This window comes from Schistocerca americana, chromosome 8, assembly GCF_021461395.2.
Source record: "Schistocerca americana isolate TAMUIC-IGC-003095 chromosome 8, iqSchAmer2.1, whole genome shotgun sequence".
In the NCBI taxonomy this organism is placed as follows: domain Eukaryota; kingdom Metazoa; phylum Arthropoda; class Insecta; order Orthoptera; family Acrididae; genus Schistocerca; species Schistocerca americana.
In genome coordinates this window covers 399,739,604-399,764,818 of record NC_060126.1, presented here as the reverse complement: position 1 = coordinate 399,764,818, position 25,215 = coordinate 399,739,604, and the positions used below count along the sequence as shown (strand labels likewise).

Sequence of the window (25,215 nt, the reverse complement as noted above, 5' to 3'; positions counted from 1 at the left end):
CCACATTCAATAACTATAGCAGTTTTCTGCTGCCATGGATGTTTGGGCTGAATTAATAGTAGCAGTCAGTTATTACATTCAGAACAGAAGATTATTCAGACTTTTATGTAAGTTTCACTGTATCAATCAATGATGTTTCAAAGCCTTGTGTATATTGTAATTATCTTAAAAAACACTAGTTTTCTATTTTTCATTAACTTGTCACATATATCTTGTGTTACCTGGACAACTCATATAAACTTGGTAAATATAATGTAATTGGTTAGATAAAAATTCTACTCACTGAGTGGCAGCAGGAGAACACAGATATAAAAAAAAGGTTTTATATGTGCAAGCTTTTGGAGCCAGTGGCTCCTTCTGGCAAAAGGGTTGAAGGGGAAGAAGATGGGTGAAGTAAAAGGTCTGGAGAAGTTTAGGAAAATGGCCAGAGTTCAGGAAAGTCACCCAGAGCCCTGGGTCAGGGGAGACTGACTGTCCGGCAAGTCTCCCCTGATCCGGGATTCTGGTTGGCTTTTCCAAACTCCACCCCTTCCCCAAAATCTCTTCAGTCTTTTCCTTCACTCCTCTTCCTTCCCCTTCAACCCTTCTGCCAGAAGAAGGAACCACTGGTTCTGCAAGCTTGCATATGTAAAACCTTGTTTATATCTGTGTTATCCCTACTACCACTTGGTGAGTGGATTTTTTATCTTTCCAATTACATCAAATTGTTGAAAACTGATTATTTGCATTGTTATAAACTAGTTAAATATTCAACTGCACTAATGTGTGAACAGAAGGATCACAATAGTGAGAAAGAATATATGAATATTAAACATCAGTATATCGCACAAGACAAACACAACTAGTGTTGAGGAATTTAGATTAACCCTGTGTTTGGCTAATGATAATTGACATTTTTTGCACCTGTGCATCAGCTGTTCCATAAATGTCCGGCAGTTGTGTATGAGCTCCGACTGCACAATCTTGTAATGCGACATGTGTGTCATTTTGGGTATATTCTGACGCTGTGACGCAAAATTAACCTGAACTAGGCTATAGGACGTGCGACACACTGAGATGACACTTTTTTATCTGTACTGTGATCAAAATTTTGGGAATGTGAGAAAAATGACTTCCAAGAAGCAATTAAAAAAAGCAATACAGGATAACTTATACACAGAATGAAAACAAATTTGTATTTATGACATCAAGACTTTTACCTTGTTAAATGTAGTTTGAAGAAACTAAAGTTAACTTGCAATCATAAACATATATACACAGTTTAATTTTTTCTGCCCAGTATGTAACAAAATTTTTATATTGTCAAGTGTAGTTTATGAATTTAAGTCACTTTATCAATAATGTTCATACAGAAATTTGTATGTTGTTAAATATTTTCAGGTAAATAATAACAAACAAATGGCTATGTACAGCTTTGTAATACACTTCCTATTGTGCTCCAGGCATGTCCTGACAGAGTCTTATGCATAAATTTTATGCACAATTCTCTGGATGAGGTGGAGGGGAGGGGGTGAATGGGTGTACGTAATCAGAGTGGGATATGACACAAACAGAACTATGCGATAACTCATTAACTGTAGATCTTGATACAAAGGTCACATACAACATCTAATACAGATTACAATACCAATATCACATGTAGCACTTATATTTTGTGAACACTAATTAAATTTATTTCAATTTTGTTTCAGATCTCAGATTTAAATAGTTTATAATATCACAGTTAGTGTATTTATATAAATATCTGATTACAAAATAAGCCTAGTATTGTCAACATGTAACTATTTCCAGTATTGAAGCAAAACAGATTTCCACTGCAAAGCAGCTGATTGTGGAAAACTGCTGTTATGTAACAATTTAAAAATTATATTAGCATCATGCAGTTTACCATAATTTAAATATCAAATAAAAAAATTGGTAACAGTTTTTGTTTGAAGTAATTTCGTATAATATTGTTAGTATATTTTGTAACATACTTATTAGAATACATACTTCATGACATGGCATTGTTTATGCCAAAGTGAGTTTCTGTAAACCTTTGAAGTTTTAACTGTAATTTCAGTAAAAACATTTTTGTAATAATGGCATGATATGTAAAGGCATTATTGTGATTGCATTTAAATGATGTGGCAGAGACCATGCTGTCCTCAGTCTTGTATCAGTTATAGCAACTCATATGCTGTACAAGCTTAATTTTTCAGTTGTGTTAATACATCCAAAATTTTGTACAAGAACTGCTTTGACTTCTGCATTCAGTAGTTAGAAATGCCAAACATTGTCTGATATGGAAGAACAAATTAATTGTAAACAGATCAATTGAGAATTGGTAGTTATTGTGAAAAAAAAGGTGTACACCCACAGTAAAAGAAGCCACACAACGTATGAGTAAGCTGCAGGAAGCAGTTTAAAACTTTGAAATATTACTGTTGTTCACATTGTCTGTTGTAAAACACCATGAAAAATAACAAATTGTCACCGCCTTGTAGAAGCACTTGCAGACTGCACAAAGTATTTCAAACTGCTCTTTAATTGTTGTATTTGGTACTACATGCTCCAAAAAAGTCCAGCATATAGAAGAAGGTTACTTTAAGCTCCCAACCAGCTTTAAACAACCAAACGGAAGCCCTGTATTAGCAGTATAGCCTCAAATATTACAGGAGTCTTGAGTCACATCTGGCAGAAATAGTTATGGAAACTATGTAAAACTTAAGTTTGTATTGCAGATCAGGGATCTGAACTGCATTCCTGAGTGAAAATTCAGTGCCTCCTTACTCTGTCATCCACAAGTATGCTGTGCACTGATGAGGTGGATGGATGTCGAGCCAGAGCAGTTGATCACTGTACCAAATGTTGTTATACTAGGCTTATTATTGCATGCTGGCCTCTGGTCAGTAATTGTTTGTTGGGTCTTTATGAATCCTTCAAATTCTTTTCCATAACAATTTATATCATTCATACACCTCACAAACCAGGCAGTTAAACAGAGATCAGATACTTTCCACATTCTTTTGTCAATCCCAGGAGTGGTCAATGAAGTTTGTGCAAAATTTATAGAAACAGAAAACTTTTAGTACTGAGCAACCCACCACTTGTGGTCCTAGACAAATGGTTAATTTTATATAAGAGGAGGTAGCAGGTTTTATTTAGCTCGATGCTGGGGGAGGTAGTGTTTAATGACAGAAGCCCTCGTTGGGGGCAGGGATTGTTAGTGTGAGTGTGTAAGAAGGTCACACAAACTGTGCCTAGCAGAATTCTGGTTGTGAAGGGATAGTAACTGTGAAAGTCTCTGACTAACTATCTACTTTTTCAATGATGCTATTTCAGCAACCATCCAAATTATTAAATATTTTTGTTCATCATTACACCGTCATCATTCACAGTCCATTGCCACACATCACACACTTGTCTAAAACCATTTCCGAAACCTTGTTCTAGGAATCCACTAATTGTTTCAGTCATAACACCATCTCCTTTGAATGTAGCCATACTTGTGAAAGCAGTCGGGTAATATATTTCTGGTACCGCGTGCTGTGGAATTTGAATCCCCGCCAGATGTCATGGTTGACAAAGACCCCTAGAGGTCTCTGCACCATTGCGCCATAAGCTGTGGTGGCGCATGCCTCCTGGCCCACATTTAGCGTGAGGGCGCCACAGTGGAACACTTGGTTGCAGCGGCCAATAGCGGCATCCCTGACAGAGTACTGAAGTGCCTGCCTCTCGCTCAGCCAGTCAGTCTAACATTGCATACGTCTCTTGACATATCGCCTCGCTTTAGACAGTGTACTTACTTTCGTTTTTTGTTTATGAGTGGACATGGTTGTCTAGTTAGGTTTTCTTGACTCTGTTGTCTCGTTCTTGTTGTTGTCGTAAGGTCCGTTGTGTTGTTGTTCGCGGGCCGCTCTGCGGGTCCCGCCGCGTTTTTCCGCTACTTCAACCCTGCGACTGTTCCGGTCGCCGTTACAACAATATTCAGTTTTGTGTAGGCCATGCACAGCTTTCTCTGTGTACAGAGGTGTGAAAATTTAGACTCAAAATGAGAAGTTTGATATTTTCTAGTTTCTCTCATTCTGGAATTATTCAGTCATGTGATACTGGAATTGACTCAATTACATCTGCGTGGTGATATTTACCTTTGCTATTGGCAGAACTGTGCCAGTAACAATGTTGGCAGCACTTCCTAAGTTGTCAATTGTTGTTGTTGGGGCAGAGATGGCATGGTTGCAGTTTAATTCGGCTGGCTCATACCTAAGGTGTGTTTTACATTTAATGTACCATCAAACAATAATTTATGAGTGTTTCTACTTGCATTTTCATTATTATCAACAATTCTTATGTTTGTCAAATATTTGTTGTTTATGGGTTGGAAAAATCATCTGTCACCAAGAAAAGTTTCACAGTGAGAAACAGTAAACAGGTTACAAATTTCACAAAAATCTGCAAGCCGCATTTGACAGGCAACGAAAGATGGCCATAATTTCAGTCCTGCACGTCAAGGGAACTATAGATGCAAGTGCAAACTGTCCCCTAGAACTCAATGCAAATTTGTCTAGACGGCGAAAATGACAGAAGAGCTACCAGCCAAGATTTGAAGAAGGCCATGGAGAACTTTGGAGTCAATGTTTGTACCTTCACAGTCCGCAAAAGACTTATTAGTGCAAGGCTTCTAACTTGATGAACATGCTAAAAAGCAAAACTTACCCCTGCAATGAGTGCAAAGGGACAAAGGGGCTCATGAAGCTAGAAATCAGTTTGGAGAGGACCGGAGCAAGGTAATAAACTTTATATAAACTGGTTGAGAATCTCTATGTGAAAAATTCCTTTGTAAGATGAATACTTGTTTTTAGAAAATATTGAAAGAGACATGGAGAATTTTTTTCTTCTGTTCATATGAGAATATAACATATGAATTCATAGATTTTTTTATGATTAAACTGCTTTTTTGTCTGCTTTCCTGAGGAGTCTATATTCTCCTATCTGAAGAAAGTAGCCAGTATTTCTGAAGAACAGTTGAAGTTTTTTCTGAGTTTTGTACAAAACAGACCGTAAAATATCTCATGACTTAATAGTGTGGAAGGCTATGTCAGCAAAGGGTACTGGCTGCCTCTACATTGTGGAAGGCACTATGAATCAAAATCAGCATAGGAAAGTTCTGGAAAACAGGCTTTTACATCAGGGAAAGGAATGGTTTCCCGATGGTGACTGTGTTCATGCACAATGTTAAACCTTGTTAGAAAGCTAAGTCAATTGCACGATTCTTAGCTGAAAACATTGTAAAAACTTTGCCTTGTCCTGGAAATAGTCCAGACATGAGCCCTCTACAGAATTTGTGGGCAACTGTTAAGCAGAAGTTGAGGAAGATCAACATTACAACAAGGTTGCAACTCATTGAGAAGCTGATCAAAATATGACTTCATTATGAAGATGAAGGTGTCAGAAATTCATGCTCAAAACCCATAGAAACAATGCCAAGACATGTTAATTGCTCATTAAGAATAAAGGCCTACACACAAACACTAATGCATTCCCATTTGGTGAATAAATGCTTCTGAACTCTAAAATATGTACTTTTTTTTAAAAAAAAACAACCTTGAATCTAATAATTTTCACACCTCTGTACATGAACTGACCATCTGCCCATGCCAACTGTTACTGTCAAGCTGTGGCCAAAGGTGAATCTGCTTATACCCAATTGCTGAGGATACTATTGTTAAGCACAAAGTATCCATTTTTAATGTTGACTTTGTAGCTAATGCTGTGTGGATCACTGCCTCTGCACCTCTCAGAATTATGTAACCTGGCATAGGCTCTCAAACATATCTGTCTGCTCCACAGCTTTTTGAGCTTCAGTCTTCACATGCATCATTCTTTCATCTATATCTACCTTTTGTCCCATGCCTATCACTATTATTGCTTTTCTCCAATTCCAAGCCCTCTTTGCACTTGTTTCCTACATGTTGTTGTCTCTCATTCAGTTTGTCTTCCTATGCTTTATTTCTCCATATCATCGCCACTCCCATGTCCACATAGAAAGAAAACTGATGACAGTTTGTGTGGTAGCAAGGCCCAATTCCACTTGACAAAGATTTTAATGTGTGTTTTGGGTGGCTGGTGCACCCCATTAGTATTGTGATCAACCAACCATTTTTCTTCTATCAACTGTCTTTTTAATACTATTAACAGGACAGTGGTATGAATGGATGTACTGGAGAATGTAGTGAAATTTTTTATTAATTTTACTGTAGCTACATGACCTTTGTTTTCTGTTTAAACAAGAATGGCTACTCATATAACAGTACCACAATCTTGAAACAGAGGACTGAAGACCACACTGTTTAGCACTCAACAATTTTATATCCATCTGTCCACCACATCTAACATACTTGAGCTTAGGTAGAATCGCCAACCTCTTGTTTGGCACCCATCCTCTGTACTGAACACCTACCCTTTAAGGTGGTTGGTTTCCTTAATATCAAGTTTTTTAGAAAATCACTTAATTACAGTTTGTGTTGTCATATTTGTAACTAATTACAGATTCTAAAACAAAATTAATCAGGTTTAGCAGTTATGCTATGACATATGAAAAATGTTCTGCTTTATGATATCATGACTGGATTCACTACAGTCTTTTCATTCTATTTTCTGTGTCTCTGCACACAAATATCAGTATTTTTATTTGGTTTCTGGTAGCAAGTAGAAAATGAATCTCAGTAAAAAATAGTTTACAAAAATATATTTGCTTGTAGTAAAATTGTCAAATTTTTGTCCATTAAAAATATCACCTGCAGCCAGCCAACAGTGAAATTTAAGTAATGTAATTATTATGAGGTTTTAATGTTTTAAAAATTTGCAGAATACACCCTGAATTCAATCTTCTGCAATGTCTTTATATTCTGTAGTAAGGTTTAGTAACTAGATGACCACAAAAAAGCTTTTTTTCTATAGTAAATCAAATGCAGATGTGCACACTAAGTAATTATTATAGAATTATGGGTAGGTTTCAGTTTATTAACATGTATGGTAAAGCACTATCCATAGGTTCCATCAACTTTTGTACTTTGTATGGCACATGTACTTTCTTTGAAACTGCTACTGCCATCAGATTCTTCCTGCAACATAGACAGTACTAAACACATCACCCACAGTTACTAATATATTTTATCAGTTGTCACGTCACAGCACAGCATGTAACCACTATCATGGTTTTTGTCTTCTTCATAATATTGTAAGTGCATTGAAGTTTTGATCAACAGTCACTATTGTCTCTTAGTTTTCAGAATCACCTGAACATAAGAAGTAAATCACACTTCTGTTACGGTCAGTATACCTGTTTCTGCATTATTTTCAAAATCCAGTCCCGAAACTGTGCAACATCTGTGAAGACAATGTACTGCCTCAAGTCACAGCTTCCTGTTTCAGGATCACGCAGAGAGAGGCTTACAATTCCACGCAGAAACCATTGTCTTCCACTTTCTCCATCAGAGGGAAGGAAGAGACCACCTCCACTGTCACCTGAACAGGGCCCTGTCTCTGTTGACAATAGAAAGCAAAAGTCGTACATGTCAGAAAATATTCTTAAATGGCTAAGCTGCATCAGTGATCGCAAAGAAATTTGTAACATGCTTCACATGACTGATGATCTCAGAAGTTAAGTCGCATAGTGCTCAGAGCCATGCTTCACATACACTGGAAAGAAAGGGAAAGATATCTTTCTACACAGGGTGACCCAGGAGAAATGATCAATATGTCAAGAACACTCATTTGTAACAAAAGACTACTTATGGACATATACTCTAATACAAATGGTTTCCGAGATGTAACACATTTTATGTCACTTTGGCATGCTTTTTTTGCGTAAATCAAAAACTGTGACCTGTAGCAAAAATGTGTCTCAGTATGAAATTGAGCTACATTAAATTTCCAGCACAAAAGGTCCTATTCATCTTTTCTTTAGGACTAATCGTCTGCATGAAGAGAACAAGAAAATACTGAAAATATATGACATACGTGTGCTATAGCTTAGGTAGTTTCTCAACTTGATAGACCACAAGTGGTAATATATCAAATTGTTCATCCTGACTTCTACATTATTGCAATATGTTGACACAATGACAGTAAATGTGTTCTATCTTAGAAACCATTTGAAATAGGGCATATGTCCTTTTGAAACTTGTTTGCTTTAAATGACTGCATTTGTGAAACTGACCATTACACCCAGGACATATTGTATATGTTAATGCCTGTGCCATATGAGACCCTGTTATTTGCTACCATAATGTTAAGTTATTAGTTAATTATTATTAGTTGCTTTGTTCTGTATTACATAGTAAATAAGTGTATTAGTGCATATTCTAGTTCAAATAATGAAAGTTTCACTTTTCCAGTCTGCAAGTGAAAAGTTTTTAAGAAAGAAAGTCATACACTCAGATTTAAATTTGCTTATGATGAAACAGGATAAACTCCATGTGGCTTTATTTGTTTGCATTTGTATTTCATTTAAAAGGCTAAGTTGTCAAGAATTTTGTGTTAACCCACAGGAGTTACTCCAGGTTTGATTTTGATTAAGCTTATGTGTGGACATTCAGTTTATGAAGTTGGTGGACCTAATTTATTTATGCTTACCTGTTAGTATAAACTTAAGTGTAACAGGCCACTAATATCTGGAAATGCATAGAGATTTGTAATTATTTATAATGGGTGATCAGGAAGTTTCCATTCTAAGGCCACACTTAGCCCTTGCCTACATATCAGTTCTTACATACCAGCATCAGAGTCATGCTGGGTTGCATGTATGCTGCAGCAACGCTTGCAAATACAAACTTTTCAATTGCCCAGTATGAGCATGTGCGACAAATGTGCATGTTGCAGAAGGTTAGTTAATAGGTTGACACTGATGTGCACAGATTGTGAACTGCAGTTTAACTTGAGTGGAACAGAAAACAGGATTCTAACTGAGGCTCCCTCATCAATATGAATAGTATATTTAAAAGATATGAAGATTAACGAACAAAAAATTAAGTTTTGTGTCCTTCAGCCATAAACTGAGTACATTTAAACTGAATTACAGAAATTGTTAAATTGTTGGGGAAGGGGGGGAGGAGGGAGGGATGTGGGAAAAGGTAACAGAATAAGGTGAAATGGGAGCTCCAGAACAGATCTAGCTTCTAACTTGTTGAAGAGGAGAAGCCACATTCAGCTGTACATTGAAGTATGGCACAGTAGACATTTAATAAGAATTTAAGAGATGTGTCACAAGCTGAGCTGTGTAGAAAAAGGGAGGTCATGCCATAAAGTAGCTGCCATGAGTGGGATTTAGGCGAACAGCAGTAAGAAAAACTAAGATCGAGGTATCAGATCATAAGTACTGTAAAAGATAGTGCTACCCTCAGTCAGGTAATAGAGGATATTGAGGTACTGACTAGGGATTTGAGTTGTGGTGATTTACTTTGTTCACTTTCAGTGACAGCAGGAGTCAATGTACCACGCTCATCAAATATCAGTGGCCAGCGAAGCTCTTGTCAGCTAGCATATCATCACATTGCTCCACTGCCCACGTTGGTAACATCTGCTGCAAGTACACCTTTTATCCCCTTGCTTTCCAAAAACTTTGTATTCTTAACTATCATGAGAAGGAATCTTTGCTTCTGCTTAAACGAGTCAACTTCTCCCAACCATACTCTTGGCAGTTCAGTTCTCACAATGCCATGTAGCTTGTGACTTTAGCTACTACATCTCACCAGAGTTTGATTTATCTATGAAGTTTCATATCCAGAACCATTTTACCATAGATTCTCACTGTCCTGTATGCAAAAGGTACTCTACTATGTGTTCCATGGCCCAGTCTCAAGTAGATCCCAGTAAAGACTGATGCTGGATGCCCAGTTTTTCCACTCTGATATCAACACTGGATTAATAAGTGAGTGCAGTGCACACCAGTCCAGTGTAGTTGCAAGTATGTGCCAGAAGTACCAGGTAACTATTTTACCCATTTCATGCCCAATTATTTTTGGCACCTCTTAATCACCAAGTGTGCCCTGAAACAAATAGCTTTCCAGCTGTGCTGGCTTCCTTTACTGCCAGACACGTCTGTTTCACATCATAAATTAAATATGGCATCTTTTTATTTTCCAAACTTTTTAGCACGTTGTTGATGATCCATTCCAACTTCATGTAGTAGGCTTCCTATACAGTGATTTCAATTTAATATATGTTAACTTTAATTTTTAGAACTACAAAATATTAATCATGTTCCATCAATATCTTTTATGATGGTTTTATTCAGCGTCTATTGATGTTGGCGTAGCGCAAGATCCCAAGTGTCAGACGTTGTCATGACAAACATTGCAAGTTGTCACTAATGTTTACCTTGTTTCCGAACTACACCACCAACAGCCAAGACTCAGTAATTCTGTAACTTGAATTCATTACTCGTCTAAACTTTCTCTTTTGTTGTAGTAGCTACATCTCTGAAATAAAGTTGTGATTACTCTCAATAAAACCAATCTAACTTTCATTTCTAGGCCCATGAGTTCATGCCAACCATCTTTCAGTGTACTGTATTTTTTATATCCGACAGTGGTTGCTGTTGTAAGCAGAGCCACCACCAAGATGTGCACATCATATGGTGGCACCTGGTGGAAAATATTTGCTGCTAAGTCTGCTGCATGGTTCATTTCTTGCCGTACATTGTAGCTGTTTATATGACACCACTGCACACCCAAGTTGACTTAGTTTGTTTCTGGTCTCGAGTGCTTACTGATCTGGAACTGTTTTATTGCTGTGCTGACTTCGCTATGTCACTGAACTTTTTAGTGCTTCATTCACTTCATGGACTCAGCCTACTGCGAACTTACAGGAACATGTGTTTTTTTTTTTTTTTTTCCTGTGGTTTGGTGTACCCACTAGAGTGAGTATAGATGAGTCACGATAGGCACAACAAAAAGATTCACACAATTAAAGCTTTCAGCCATTAAGGCCTTTGTCAGTAGTAGACACACACACACACACACACACACACACACACACACACACACACACACTTGTCAGCTGTCTCAGTTCACAGTGTGGTTTCAGCTCTCTCAGACTGCAGACGTGTGTGCAAGTTGCATTTATGCATATGTGTGTGTGTGTGTGTGTGTGTGTGTGTGTGTGTGTGTGTGTGTGTGTCAGCGACTCAGCATCTCCGCTATATGGTGAGTAGCAACTTTCCTTCTCTGGTATTGTTACATTCCATCCTATATTTTCTATTGTTTGATATTTTTAATTATGTTGCACGAAAACTGGAGTGTCACATTAAAAATCTCAGAGGCATACAGAATGAAACAGATCTCTTCAGAAAAGGAAACAATCACTAAATGTGTACCAAAGGAGTCAATATTTGGTCTGCCCTTCTTGCTACTTATAGCTCAGCTGTCGATGTACAAGAAGCAGAAATAATTTTCTTTGCTGGCAATGCAACCTACTGAAAAATTCCAACACTTGAAAATGTAAATACTTATTCTTGATAATTAATAATTAATTGATTATTTACTAATTCTGTGAATAAACTACCACTAAACTGACAAAACACAATACAGGCAATTCTCATTCATTAGAATTAGTGAATGAGAGAAATTGAAACAGAATATCTAAATTCTTAGGTGTTTATATTGATAATAATTGAAATGAAAGTCACATGTTGCAGTCTATCTTAAACATTTAAGCTCTGCAACTACTGCAAAACATTAATATCAGAGTTTAGGGATGAAAACAGTTGACTTCTTTCTATTATTCTCATTAACAAATTTTTTGTATTTATTGCACAGTCTACCATCTGGAGATTTCTTTGATGTAGCCCTCCACGTTAGTCTGACCATGCATCATTTACAGTGAAGTACTGCATCCTACAGTCATCTGAAACAGTTTACTGTACTGAACCCTTGGTCTCACTGTACAATTTCTACCTCTCACACTTACCTTCACAAACAAATGACTATTCTCGGATGTTTCAGAATGTATCCTTAAAACCAATTCTTTCTTCTAGTTAACTTGTACCGTAAATTGCTTTTCACCCCAATTTGGCTCATCACCTCTTCGGTAGTTATTCTGTTCCCTTCTTGTCCAAACCATGTAATAGTACAGACTGGTGTAGAATCTGATCCCCTTAATTTAATGAAGAACTCAGTACAAATATCAAAATTATTTAAACTTTTGTATTTACTGTAAACTGTGGTTGTCTACCAGTTTTGATGTATGTTTAGGGTGTAAATGAAGTATACTAAACATTACTCCAGAAGATACCAAATTCTTCTTCTTCTTTTCTTTAAAAACTGGTTTTGAAAAGTTCTAGAAGGCATCATAACAATTTAGAATTAACTTGAAAGAAAATTAGGAAACTTCTGTCAAACACATGACTGTAGAAATTTGCTAATATTGTGTTGAAGACTTGGGAGGATGTTACTTATAAAAATACTGCATAATTAAAATGTAAAGTAACATTTTTCTGTACTAATTGTTTACAAATGGTATTTATCTATTTTTCAGTCTAAAGATGTGTTGGTATTGAAATTATGTTTATATTATATACTTAGAATGCTTAAAAGCTCATGTATTATTACAACAGTTTTATGTGTTTATTTCTCATTCATGCACAGTTTATTAAGATACAGTGTACAGTTTTGGGGGAACAACAGTCTAACAAAACATTCATTTAGACTACAAAAGAAGGCAGTCAGAATAACAAAAGGTATAGGATATAGAGATTCTTGTAGGCATGCTTTCAAAGAATTAAAAATAATGACACTATCATCCTTATACATATATGAAAGCATATGTTTCTTAAAAGAACACGAGGAATTTTCTACATTAAACAGAGAATTTCACAACTACGAAACGAGGAATAGGAATGATTTCCACAGAGAAACTCATAAAACAGCTATGTATCACAAAAGTGTACTAACCAACCCAAAATCCCCGACAGTGCTCTCCCCAAAGAACTAAAAATAATACCAAAACTGCACATATTTAAAAGAGAATTAAAAAACATGTTATTGAGCAATGGTTTTTACAGTACTGAAGAGTTTATGAGTCATTGACAATAAAAGTGCAGTTAATATTTCCCTGACACAATAAATATGTGTAATTGCTCACATTTAAATACTTGCTGTTTCTATGAAAGTGTTGTGGCGTAGAGTGCCATAAAAATCGATATTTGTTCTGTGCGTAAGTGTGCTATCTTTGAGGAGAGGGCTTTGGAGAGCATGTTGGACGCTAACGGCAGTTAGCCTCCGGACTTGTATCCGTGTAGACGCTAAGTGTGAATAAATCTGTGTATGAGAGAATTCTAGTTGTTTACCTACAACTATACCATATTCCCTCACTGGTGACCCCGTTTTTGTGTAATACGCGTCTGAGTTACCGCCTGAAGGTTATTTATGTGCCTACCGCGTCGGGTTTCTCTGCGATCGCAAGGGCCTTTGTTCAGCTCCAGGCAATGGCCTTTCAGCATTCACCACTGCCCGGATTCCAGCAACATCTCTCCAGCACTCCTTCCGTCATAGTGGGCATGCCGCAAGAGTCTTCAGAATCCTTCAGCCAGAACATGCAGTGGAATTCATCGAGTGCCGCCAGTTTCTTCCAACCGCCAACGGTCGTGGACTCTGGCTTTGGTAGCCTGGACCTTCCCACATGTTCTCCACAGAGTGTTGGTCAGAACATTTCTACTCCTGTGTCGAACACACAATTCAATACAGTTCGTGGCGTCGAGCGAGGTTTTGATACTTTGGAAAATCCAGTAGTAAATTCAAACTCGAATCAGTTCCCGCCACGTGTGTATCCTTCCGCGCCGGCTAGTCAACAGGTGTTCAATGCTCGCCAAACAGCAAATATCACACCAGTGTGCATCCTGTGGATGTGTGTGGGATCCTTGTGTTGCTTCTAATCAGGTCAACAATTCTGTGCTGGATAGTAATTACTCCGACATCTACAACCAGCCCCACCACTCACGGTCGAGTGAATACTGTGTGCATAACGGACATTCACCAACGTACTTAAGCACTTGTGGCTTCTCTCCGAGCTACCACGTCAATGAGAATGCACATTTTGACTACGATCCTCACACCGTTCGAGCGTCCGTCGCTTCTCAGCGGCCCCCCCGGCGTCAAGTCAATTTCGCGATTCCCGCATTACGGGACGCCAATAATCCAGACTCGCAATCTTCTGCATGCTCTACTTCCGTCCGAAGTAATAGGCGCACCTCCACAGTGACTGCAGTGCTGAATCTGCCGAAATTACCAGACTTCAAACCCGCTCACCCGGAGTTCTGGTTTAACCTGGTTGAGCAAACATTCAATGTCTGTGCTTTGGACGACGATGCACACTTCGCCTGCCTCATGAACCATCTTCACGACCGCGTCGATTTAATTTATGATCTGGTCAAAGCACCCCCCCCCCCCCCCCCCTAGCCCGCAAGTATGCTGTGGCGAAACAAACGATACTGGAGCACGTCTCTAAAACCAGGAGAGAAAATGTGTGACAGCTCATCTACGAAGAGCGTCTCGGCGACAGGTCTCCGTCCCAGCTGTGGCGGTGCATCCGTCTTCTCGTCGATGAGCAAGTTATGCCTGATGACACGCTCGCAGAAATCTGGACTGAAAAGCTGCCTTTGCCTGTCCAGACTGCAATCTCTGCATATGAAGATAGGCCAGTAAATGAACGTTTACGCGCCGCCGACAGAGCATACTCCGCCAGGCAACGTGAGCTCCGTGCACTGCATTCTGGACGTGACCACACTAAGACGCTTTCTGACGCCACGCCCTTGTCTGGTGCTGCTGATAACAAGTTTTTTTAAACTAGCCGCCCTGCCTGCACCTTCAAATCCTCACAACGACAGTGCATCGGCCTCTGTGGAAGACTCTGGGGCACATACTCCGTCACCTAGCAACTACCCACAAGGGCACAGGCTCGCCCAACCTTACTGTTTCTTCCACACGAGATTCGGGGAGCAAGCTCGCAAATGCCAGTCACCGTGTTCTTACCCAAACTCCAACCGCAGGTAGGCTACGGTGCCACCTCCTGCAATGTAAACAACGGGCACCATCCCACGTTGCACTCCGTTTCGGACAATAACAGTAAGTGTGGTCGAGTCTATGTTCGCGATTTACGATCAGGTGTATGTTTTCTGGTAGACACTCGCGCAGACGTCTCTTTGCTGCCGGTTCGCCTAGCAACCAATAAAGTGCAACCACACAAAACAGTACTTCGTGCAGTGAACTTGTCTACCCTACAGTGTTCGGGTTCCACTTTGTATACAGTGAAACTTTCGCCCGAGTGCAAGCTGGAGTGGACGTTTCTAGTGTCAACAATTGAAGAACCTATTCTCGGAATTGATTTCCTCAAGCACTATCAGTTGTCACTAGATTTTGTGCAAAATACTGTGTTTTACCCCTCCCTTAACAAACATATTCCTTTCGCTTCGCCGAGTGACAGTTCGGCTAACACCAAACATGTGTGCTGTGCTAAGAAGTGTGTAAACCTATCCTTGGAGCTGCAATCTTGGACAAACAAGTGGCTAGTGGAGTGCGCCAAGTCTTCTAAGTTGCGGATGGAATGTATGGAAATGCTGCTGCATCTCCGTGACATACACCACGAGTTGGCCTCCACACAACAACGCCTCGCGGCACTACAAGCAGACGACTCGTCGGCTACAGACAAGATCAGTCCGTGCCAATCTGGTGTTCCCGTGCCCGCGCACGTTAACGACAATGTTGTGAACTCTGTAAACTGTGTCAGCACCCCCTTTTGTAATGATAAGATACGCCTAAGTGCTCATGCTCCTTGCATTCCGAATGGAAAATTAACTTTCCAAGCTTGTGGCAATGAACTACGGCCATCTGCTGTCCGGCCACGCCCACTCGTGCCTACAGCGCTCGTAGTGGCACGGCCCGCTACCAAGAACCAGTGCACCAACCTCGCCCATGTTAACATGTGTGCGGCCTTTATGCAGCCTATGAGCGGGTGGCACACCTGTACTTCCGTGCCCTCAGCGCCACAGCTTGGCCCGTCCGCCACTGCCTGCTTCGCTTCACGGACATCTGACTATCATGCCGCGCCACGTATTGCAGTAGTCACTAACAGCACAGTTCATCGGTTATGCCTAACCGATGGCCTGCCCATATCACAACGTCCACGCCGCCTCAAGCCGGAATTTACGAAAATTGCAAAAGAACAATTGGACGATCTGTTACAAAAGGGAATAATTGAACCTTCTTCCGGTTGCTGGGCTAGTCCTATCCTGTTTGACCAAAAGAAAGACGGTACTTGGTGTATGGTCGGAGACTATAGGCGTTTAAATGCCCGCACCATCATTGATAAATATCCGGTCCCACACATCGCAGACTTCAATCATGTGCTCACAGGTGCAAAGTACTTCTCTGTTTTGGACTGTAAGCACGCATTTCATCAGATTCCTATGGCTCCGGAGGACATTGAAAAGACTGCCATAACCACTCCCTTCGGGCTGTTCCAATACAAATTTATGCCGTTTGGGTTGAAAAATGCACCCCAAAAGTGGCAGCATTTCATCAATCAAACTTTATCTCATCTAGACTTTTGTTTCGTATATATGGACGACATATTGGTTTTTGCTTCTACTTTAGAACAGAGTGAGGAGCGTGTTCAAGTCGTGACAGATATTTTAGCAGCCGCTGGTATTGAACTGAACAATAAAAAGACTCAATTGCACCAGTCATCCGTCACATTCCTAAGTTATGTTGTGTCATCGGACGGTCTGACACCACCACAGGACAAGATCAAGCCTGTTCTCGAGATGCTACGCCCTCAGACCTACAGGGAATTACACAGGTTCATCGGAACAGTTAATTATTACCGGAAATATTTGCCAGCCGCTTCTGCGGTGCAGGCTCCTCTCACAGATGCTCTCGCTGGCCCACAAACTTCTGGCACCTGCCAGGTACCATGGACACCAGACATGGACAAGGCATTTAATGAACTCTAACAGCTGTTGGCCTCCGCTGTCACTATTGCTCACCCACGGGCGGATGCAACAATGTTTATCACTACTGACGCTAGTGACAATGCTATCGGCGCAGTACTGAGTCAGACAGACAACGATGTTACGACCCCCCTGCAGTTTTTCTCAAAAAAGCTAAACAACGCGCAGAAGAAATACTCAGCATTCGACAGAGAACTACTTGCAGTTTACGAGGCCATAAGACACTTCAGAACTGATGTTGAGGGATGAGATTTCTATGTGCTCACTGATCACAAGCCGTTGGTTCCTGCCATAAAAAATCCTGCGGCTGATCCGCCCCCACGACACTTTCGTCACATCAATTACATCTTGCAATTCACAAATGACATTCGCTACATCCGAGGAGCGGACAATGTGGTCGCTGATTTTCTCTCGCGTGTTGGTGCTGTCACAACCTTAATTGACTTAACGGACCTACCTCGGTTGCAATCGGCAGACCCCGATACCATGCAGTTAATTTCAGACCACAGCTCCTCTCTCCAACCGGTACGCTCTACTTTCCCTGGCATATCTGACTTAGTGTGGTGTGATGAATCGATTGGTACATTGCGGCCATTCATTCCTAAGCCCCTTCAACGCCAGGTCTTTGACAAACTACACACATTAGCACACCCCGGTGTCAAAGCCTCCACCTGTCTGGTAGCTGAACGGTTTGTCTGGAGAAACATGTGCCGTGACTGTCAATCTTGGGCAAGGGCATGCATGGTGTGTCAACAGAACAAAGTTTCCAGGCACACTTCTCCACCCCTTGGCTGTTTTGCCCAACCTCCAGGCCGGTTTCACCATGTTCATGTCGACCTCGTAGGCCCTTTGCCCCCTTCCGAGGGTTTCCGTTACTTGTTTACAGCTATTGACAGGATGACTCGGTGGGCTGAGGCTGTGCCTATTCCGAACATTACCTCTGAGACAGTAAGTCGAGCATTCTTAGATTCATGGATCTCTAGATTTGGCTCACCTGTTTACCTCACCACTGACCAGGGGTGACAATTCGAGTCTTCAGTTTTCTCTGACTTATGTAAAATCTGTGGTATTGTCAAAATTCATACTTCTGCATACCACCCACAAAGCAATGGGCTTGTCGAGCAATGGCATCACACCCTGAAGTCTGCCCTGCGTTGCCATGACTCACAATGGACAGAGGCACTGCCCTTCATGCTTCTTGGCCTTCGTGCGACTTTCAAGGAAGACCTCAAGGGGTCCGTAGCCAAGTTTGTATATGGCCAACCTCTGGTTTTGCCTGGAGAATTAGTCACTCCGACCCCACTTCCACGGCCCTCTGAACTCCCTTCACTTCTTGAGTGGGTGTGCTTGCACTGCAGCAAAATTCAGCCGCCCCCTCCGGCTGCTCATACACCTCCGCGCGTGTACGTACCGCGCACGGTAGACTCTTCTGAATACGTGTTTCTCAGAGATGACTCAGTCAAAGCCCCGCTTCAGTCGCCCTACACAGGTCCTTAAAAGGTCGTCAACCGCTCTGAGAATAACATGGATCTCCTCATAAAAGACTCTGTAACCACGGTCTCACTCAACCGAGTGAAACCAGCTTTCATTGAGCCTCAGGTGAACTTCTCTGATTCTGCCCCTATTTCTCCCACTCCTGCTTCGAGCGGCCATCCATCTTCCCACACCATGCATTTGGGTATTGATTTTCCACAGCGTGTTTCTCTGCCGAGCACTCTTCCTTCTCCGCGTTCATCTAATTCGAGTGGCCAATCTTTTCGGGGCTTCACTCCTCACAGCCCTCGCAGTCGAACTGCCAACCACTCGGATTCTACCATTGTGTTACCATCTTCGTGTGACAGCTCTTTGTCACGCCGTTCAACCCACGCTGGCTCCTCGTTGCCTTCGGTCACGCTCCCTCGTCTGTCAGCTGATCGCCCGAGGTTGTCTCCTGCACAGTCTAGTGCACCTGCCACCCCCGTCTTAGCAGATTCTTCCCCCTGCCATGGCTTTCCCACACCTCCCTGCCTCCCTACCATTGCTCGTACAGGTGCCATCCAAGAATTCGCAACACATGTGCACCCTGATGACATACATAAATTATCTGTTGTCGTAGATGGCGATACAGTGTGTGTGGTACTCGCGTATGACAATATTGAGGGAGGAAGTGCAGAATCTCGTGTGGTGCGCCGCTTTAAATTGAGCAGAAGTGCTGCGTGTGGCAATTTGCGTGCCTTTGTTAGGCCTTCTGGCAAGGTGATTCTCCACCTGCTGGCTGACGAAGTGCTACACCTGCACTCCAGGATGGGATGTCGTCTTCAGCCGCCGGCGTCGCTTGCTGACTTCACCGTCGACGTACCGGGCTTCACCCTCCGGTCTCCTACCAGTCGACCGCTTCCGCCTGACGCAGAAGAACTGTGTGTTACCTTCCTAACTTCTCATCCCCCCCATTCACAGGGACGTACTCCATACAGCACGGGGGGGCTATGTGGCGTAGAGCGCCATAAAAATCGATATTTGTTCTGTGCGTAAGTGTGCTATCTTTGAGGAGAGGGCTTTGGAGAGCATGTTGGACGCTAACGGCAGTTAGCCTCCAGACTTGTATCCGTGTAGACGCTAAATGTGAATAAATCTGTATATGAGAGAATTCTAGTTGTTTACCTACAACTATACCATATTCCCTCAGTGTGAAACAGTGTTAATGTAAGAATGGAAATAATCTTTGATGTGAAAAATCAATAGTTTTTTTTGTATGTTGTTATCCTACTTGTATATTTTTATGTTAATGTTCTTATAGTTCTATTAAAATTGTAATGTCTAAGTGACAAGTAAATTCAATTATAAATTTTCATGTACATGTATTTTAAATTGTAATGTTTATTGACAAGTCCTATGTCATTTTGATGATGTACTACAAGGATGCTAATAAATTGAATTGAATCGAATTAGACTTGTCACCATATTTTACAGTAATGAATCTGGTATTCAAATTGCCAGGGTTTTATATGTGTTTATTGTAATTCAAAATATTTACTCATTTAAGTAATACTATGTAATATGGTAATTGTTACATGTGATTTATACTGTGCTGTCAGCACATGCCAGTGCAGTACAGTTTGTGTGTGTGTGTGTGTGTGTGTGTGTGTGTGTGTGTGTGTGTGTGTGTGTGTGTGTGTGCGTGTGTGGTGTGTGTGTGCGTAGTTCAGTTCAAGTCAATAGTCTGTGTTAGTTGTTGCCATACATGTGTAAAATAATGTATTTATTTGACTGTTGAAGACAGATTTCCAGTGGTGGAAGGATTGGCTGTTATCTTTGTGGGTAACATTTGCAGGGGACACTTGCATTCTCTGATCAATTTTATGCTTTCCCATTTCGAGAAAGCTCTCTTAGAGACTCCTTCCATGTCATCCTTTGGGGAGCAAAAACTACTATCCTGAGGCCCACCACCAAAGCACCATGCTTCTCTACAGCTGAATACACCTGCCCAGTATGGACCAGATCCACCCACGTGAATAGTTCTACGCAAGCATTAATAAAACATGTTGACTCACAACAGGGTGTATGGAACCTATGCCTCTACCAAATCTTTACAGAGCTGCTCATTTTGTGAGTCCCAGGTCCTGAAGAACATCTCACAAATTCACAGAAAAGCTCAGACAAATCATCAACGATCAACATGCTCTTTTTGGTACTGAGTGTGACCCTAGACAGCTAAGATGCTGTAAAAGGTAAACACGGAGGACCATTAACTGCATAAGAACATGCATGGCACCAGTGAAAAATACTATGATCATGTGGGGTCATGGTAATTTGAATGATAAGTGATTTTGGTGCTGTGCAAGACATGGAACACATCCTGTCCTGTCCAAACTGCCCCTGCAGATGCAACCTCAATGATTTGGACAAGAAAGAAGCCCTGAACATGGCCTAATACTTGAATGGAACACTACGATTGGTTTCTGGACATGAAAAAGTAAAGTTCGACTGTTGAAACTAGATGCAATAAATGGAGAGTAATTTGTAACAGTGTTAGTTAATTAATGTAACTACAACATATCCAGGGAAATCATTGAACTACACTTCCTCTAGTTGAGTATATTTTCAAAATTCTTCTTAGTTCTGCATTTACCATTCAAACTTCCAACTCTCAGTTATGTACATTGGTGATCGCTCCAATAAAATCACATAGTTTTTTCTTTAAAAAATTGTTTGCAATGATTACAATGTTTATTATTTTCACAAGTATCAAATGGTACTTGTCACAAATGTTTTGGTCCCTATCGTTATCCCTGTTACCAACAGCGCCCATATCATAGCTTGTAGGGGAGGCCACGACCTGGGTGTATCGATTATTTTTTTATACTCTAAAGATGAATGGCAGCTTTTAAGTAGACATAAAAAATTTCAGGTCTGACCCTGTTAAAAACCTACATAATGCCTACTTTTAAATCATTTTCTCGAAAGAAAAATGTCTGACTACATTATATTTTTTCCCTTGTCCTGAGAACTAGGGGATGGGAGGGGACAGGATGGCACCCTTTGTCCCTGGGTATGGGTGCCCTTCCCTGCCACATTGGGGCTTTCAAAGAGCATATTATAGTAACAGTTTTAAAAGCTTTTTCTAGATATAAAAACACTATAAGCATAGGTTTGCCTTTCTTTGGTTTGTCTTCTAAGGTAAGTTGCAAAGGTCACCACATCTCTACCAACATAGGTCATTCTTGTGGGATTTCTAACCATTAAGAGCCAATTTTGGGTGATGTCCAATTACCTAAAGATGGATGTAAGAGTAAACTGTTATTTTGTAAACTACATTATGCTTTGAAAATTGGGTGAGGCAGATTTTACTGTTTTGGATGAACTACAAGAAGTAATGGGACTTTGACATACAGAAAATGTTGCTGGTTAGAAATTTAGAAAAAATAGATGTACATTATTATTCTTGTGCAATGTGGATCCCCTTGTTTACATGTATTGGGCACCATATTGCAAATTAAGGTAAATTACATGAAATTAATTAATTAGTTGTGCTGTACATCATATTATACAGAAAAATTAAGGTAACAAAAGTAGGTACTCAGAAGTCAGAATATAACTGTGGTTAGGGCAAAATCTGAAGCAAAAACTGCAAGTGGCTCAGAATTTTATGTATAATTATTTCAGAGGATAATCAGTGTTAGGTCATTTCAAATATGTTACTGGTAAGTAACAATGCTTAGCTTTCTGTTGCCAGGGGTGACCTTTCTCAAATAGACTGATTAGCTCATAGGGTTTTGCATGCTGTGAACTGTAGTACTAGCATCTTTTAATTATATATTTTAAAATTATGAGTGTCCTAATGGAAATCAATTACATCTAGGTAAACAGAACAACCAAAGTTATAACCTGAACAATAAATTCAAGTGAAATTAAATCTAAATAATGTGTTGTGACTTTCATGTGACTGTCACATGCCAATAGATAAACATATTGAAAACAAAATAGAGACTTAGGAAAAAAACCGTCTCTATTTATGAGAATAGAAAAACTTAACAGAGGGAAGAATCCACCATACTATGTCACAAAGTGTAATCAACTGTTGCTTGCAGTTAATCCATCTGAAGTTTACATAGTACCTCATTTAATGTTTGTTATTTGCTTAATCATTAGTGAGCCAATTTACATGTTACCACTGTTTGCATGACTCAGTTCCTATATATGTCTTTACCTCAATTTATATTGATCTGATGAAACTACTAGTGGCACTAACCATTCCGAAAGCCTCCACAGAATGTCCGTTCATTGGCGAGGAAAATAAAATCCTTCCGGCTGTTTATGCAGTCTTCTCTGGACACAATAGGAACATTTGTCTTGCGTGGTAAATCAGTGACTCTGTTGCCCAGTTCATCCCGGCCCCATCCAACAACCTAATGTAACATTAAAATGTCATATTACACACATGTAACATTTTAACAATAAAATAATATTTTAATAACTAAATATTAGAGTGAAAATCCAAGCATTAAGCAGATCAAGATAACAAAAAGCTGTCCTCAACCCAAAAGTTGGTTTGCTTCATTAGAGATGGCACTGGATGTGGTATGCCTTTGTTTTCCTCCAGTACTAACACACCTTTTCTTCAAATGAACAGCTCAACCTTAGTTCAGCTCTGCTAATGGCACCAATACTAGATATCAGAATGATCCACATAAAGATTTTTTTTATTTATTTAGTCCTTCTAATCCTACATATATACACAAAAGCACATTTCATTATCAATGTGGCAAACCAGTCCCCTCGCTGAAGAATAATGTACATTATGTACAAGTGTGGAAGAGTGAATTATGCAGACTCAATAAGAACAACAGCCCAGATCTCTCTGAGATTTCTGATATATACATAACAAATAAGTGCTTGCCAGTCATACAAGTGAAAAAAAAGTTCTAAGGATCACAGTGTTTACAGTGACAAAACCCTTTCATCATGATGTATCACCAAAGGTACACTCAATTGGCATACGACAGACACTCAAATAAGTAGTGCTAAGGTGAATAACAGCTCTGAAGGTAATCAGTCTGATCAACATGCAGCTACTCCTGAACACCATCATCCACAATCTCTAAGCTCCAAGGGAGAAAAATCAAGAAGAAAACTGATGCTTATTGTCGACAGCCACAGGGACAGAATCACCTCTCATATACTAAATGAGGCATCTACAATGATTGGTGCTATGGGATTCATCAAGTCAGGTGCAGGTTTAACTGAAGTGAGGAAACATGCCAACTCGGCAGAGGTCAGCAAGTTATCCACTAATGATTAGATTGTGCTAATTGGAGGATTGAATGATATCTTTAAAAACGAAATATCAAATTCTTGTCAGGAACTAAAGGAATGTTTGAGTCACTTAACTCATACTAATGTTGTTGTTATCAACATCCTGCATCGTCACGATCTACCACAATGGTCATGCATGAATCATGAAATAAGCGTAGCTGATGAACAATATGACTCATTTGCTAAATACTTCAGAAGTGTTACTATAGTGAATATAAACAATATTGGCCGCCAATTTCTCATGATTCATGGACTGCATCTAAATGGCCTGGAAAAATGAGTTGTGGTGAATAAAGTGCTCAGTGAAGTAGGAAATAAGCCTTAAGAGGTAACAATGTGGTCAATATCATTCGATGAACATCATAAATCTATTTCTAAGCCTTTTTTAGGCTAAGTGTTAAGACTGGTGATAATCCGAGGTGTAATAATTTGCCAAACAGTCCGAGTTTATGGGGAGATGCTAAGCTATCGAAACATAGCAACAAACCAAGAAATACCATTAGCAGTAAACTCTGTGTGTTCCACCAAAACATCAGTGGTCTCAGAAGCAAACTGGAACTTCTAAATCTCGATATTAATGACGATGCACAAGTAATATGTCTGACAGAACACCATGTGACAAGCGGAACTGAAATGCCTCAAACTGATGGATAGTCATTAGCAGCTAGCTATTGTAGTACTATAAAGAAGAAAGGAAGGACTGCAATATATGTTAAAACTAATGTAAAATATAAATTCCTTGACATAAGTACTTCCAGTGTAGATTCTCACTTTGAAGTCTGTGGAACGGAAATTACCACAAATAATAAGTCAGTTATAATTTTGGCAGTTTACAGGGCTCCTGCAGAGAAAATATGTATGTTTCTAAACCCTTTGGAACAAGTTTTGAACAAATATATAAAAAACACAATGATTTAATTATCATGAGTGATTTTAGTCGTCGTCGTCGTCATAAAAAACACAATGATTTAATTATCATGAGTGATTTTAGTATTAACTTCTTAACTACAATTAATGGCAGAACAGAACTAGAGCACCTAACGGAATAATTTAACCTAATTTCAGTAGTTATCTTTTCCACTGGAGTAACTAGTACTTGTAAGAGCATAATTGACAGTGTATTCCTGGACAGATACAGAAGCAGCAATATTATTGTAAGACAAATTCTCAATGATCTGTCTGCTTACAGTAAATGTTATCAAACTGCGTGATAAACTGAAACACTCCATTAAAACTGACAGGCCAGTCAATAATGATAACTTAGTAATCTTCAACCCTCTCTTACTGCAAATTGACTGGACCCCTGTATTTATGAAAAGGAATATTAATGAAGAATTTAATCTGTTCTCTAATGAGTTTGTGTCATTGTTTGAAGCTGTATTCCCAAAAATAATCTTGAGAAACAATCCTCAGGCCGCAAAACGGAAACCCTGGAC

General features: G+C 39.9%; 1 protein-coding gene across 1 annotated transcript in view; it reads right to left on the bottom strand.

Annotated features, from left to right (window-relative positions):
- Positions 1-6,996: 6,996 nt before the first annotated feature.
- LOC124545368 (serine protease gd-like) overlaps positions 6,997-25,215 on the bottom strand; it is a 243,124-nt gene continuing 224,905 nt past the window's right edge. Inside the window, exons 8-9 of the mRNA XM_047124279.1 lie at positions 22,716-22,872; positions 6,997-7,527 (exon numbers count right to left, since the gene is read on the bottom strand). Coding sequence (XP_046980235.1) covers positions 7,316-7,527; positions 22,716-22,872 — 369 coding nt within the window. The 3' untranslated portion in view covers positions 6,997-7,315. The remainder of the gene's footprint in view (positions 7,528-22,715; positions 22,873-25,215) is intronic.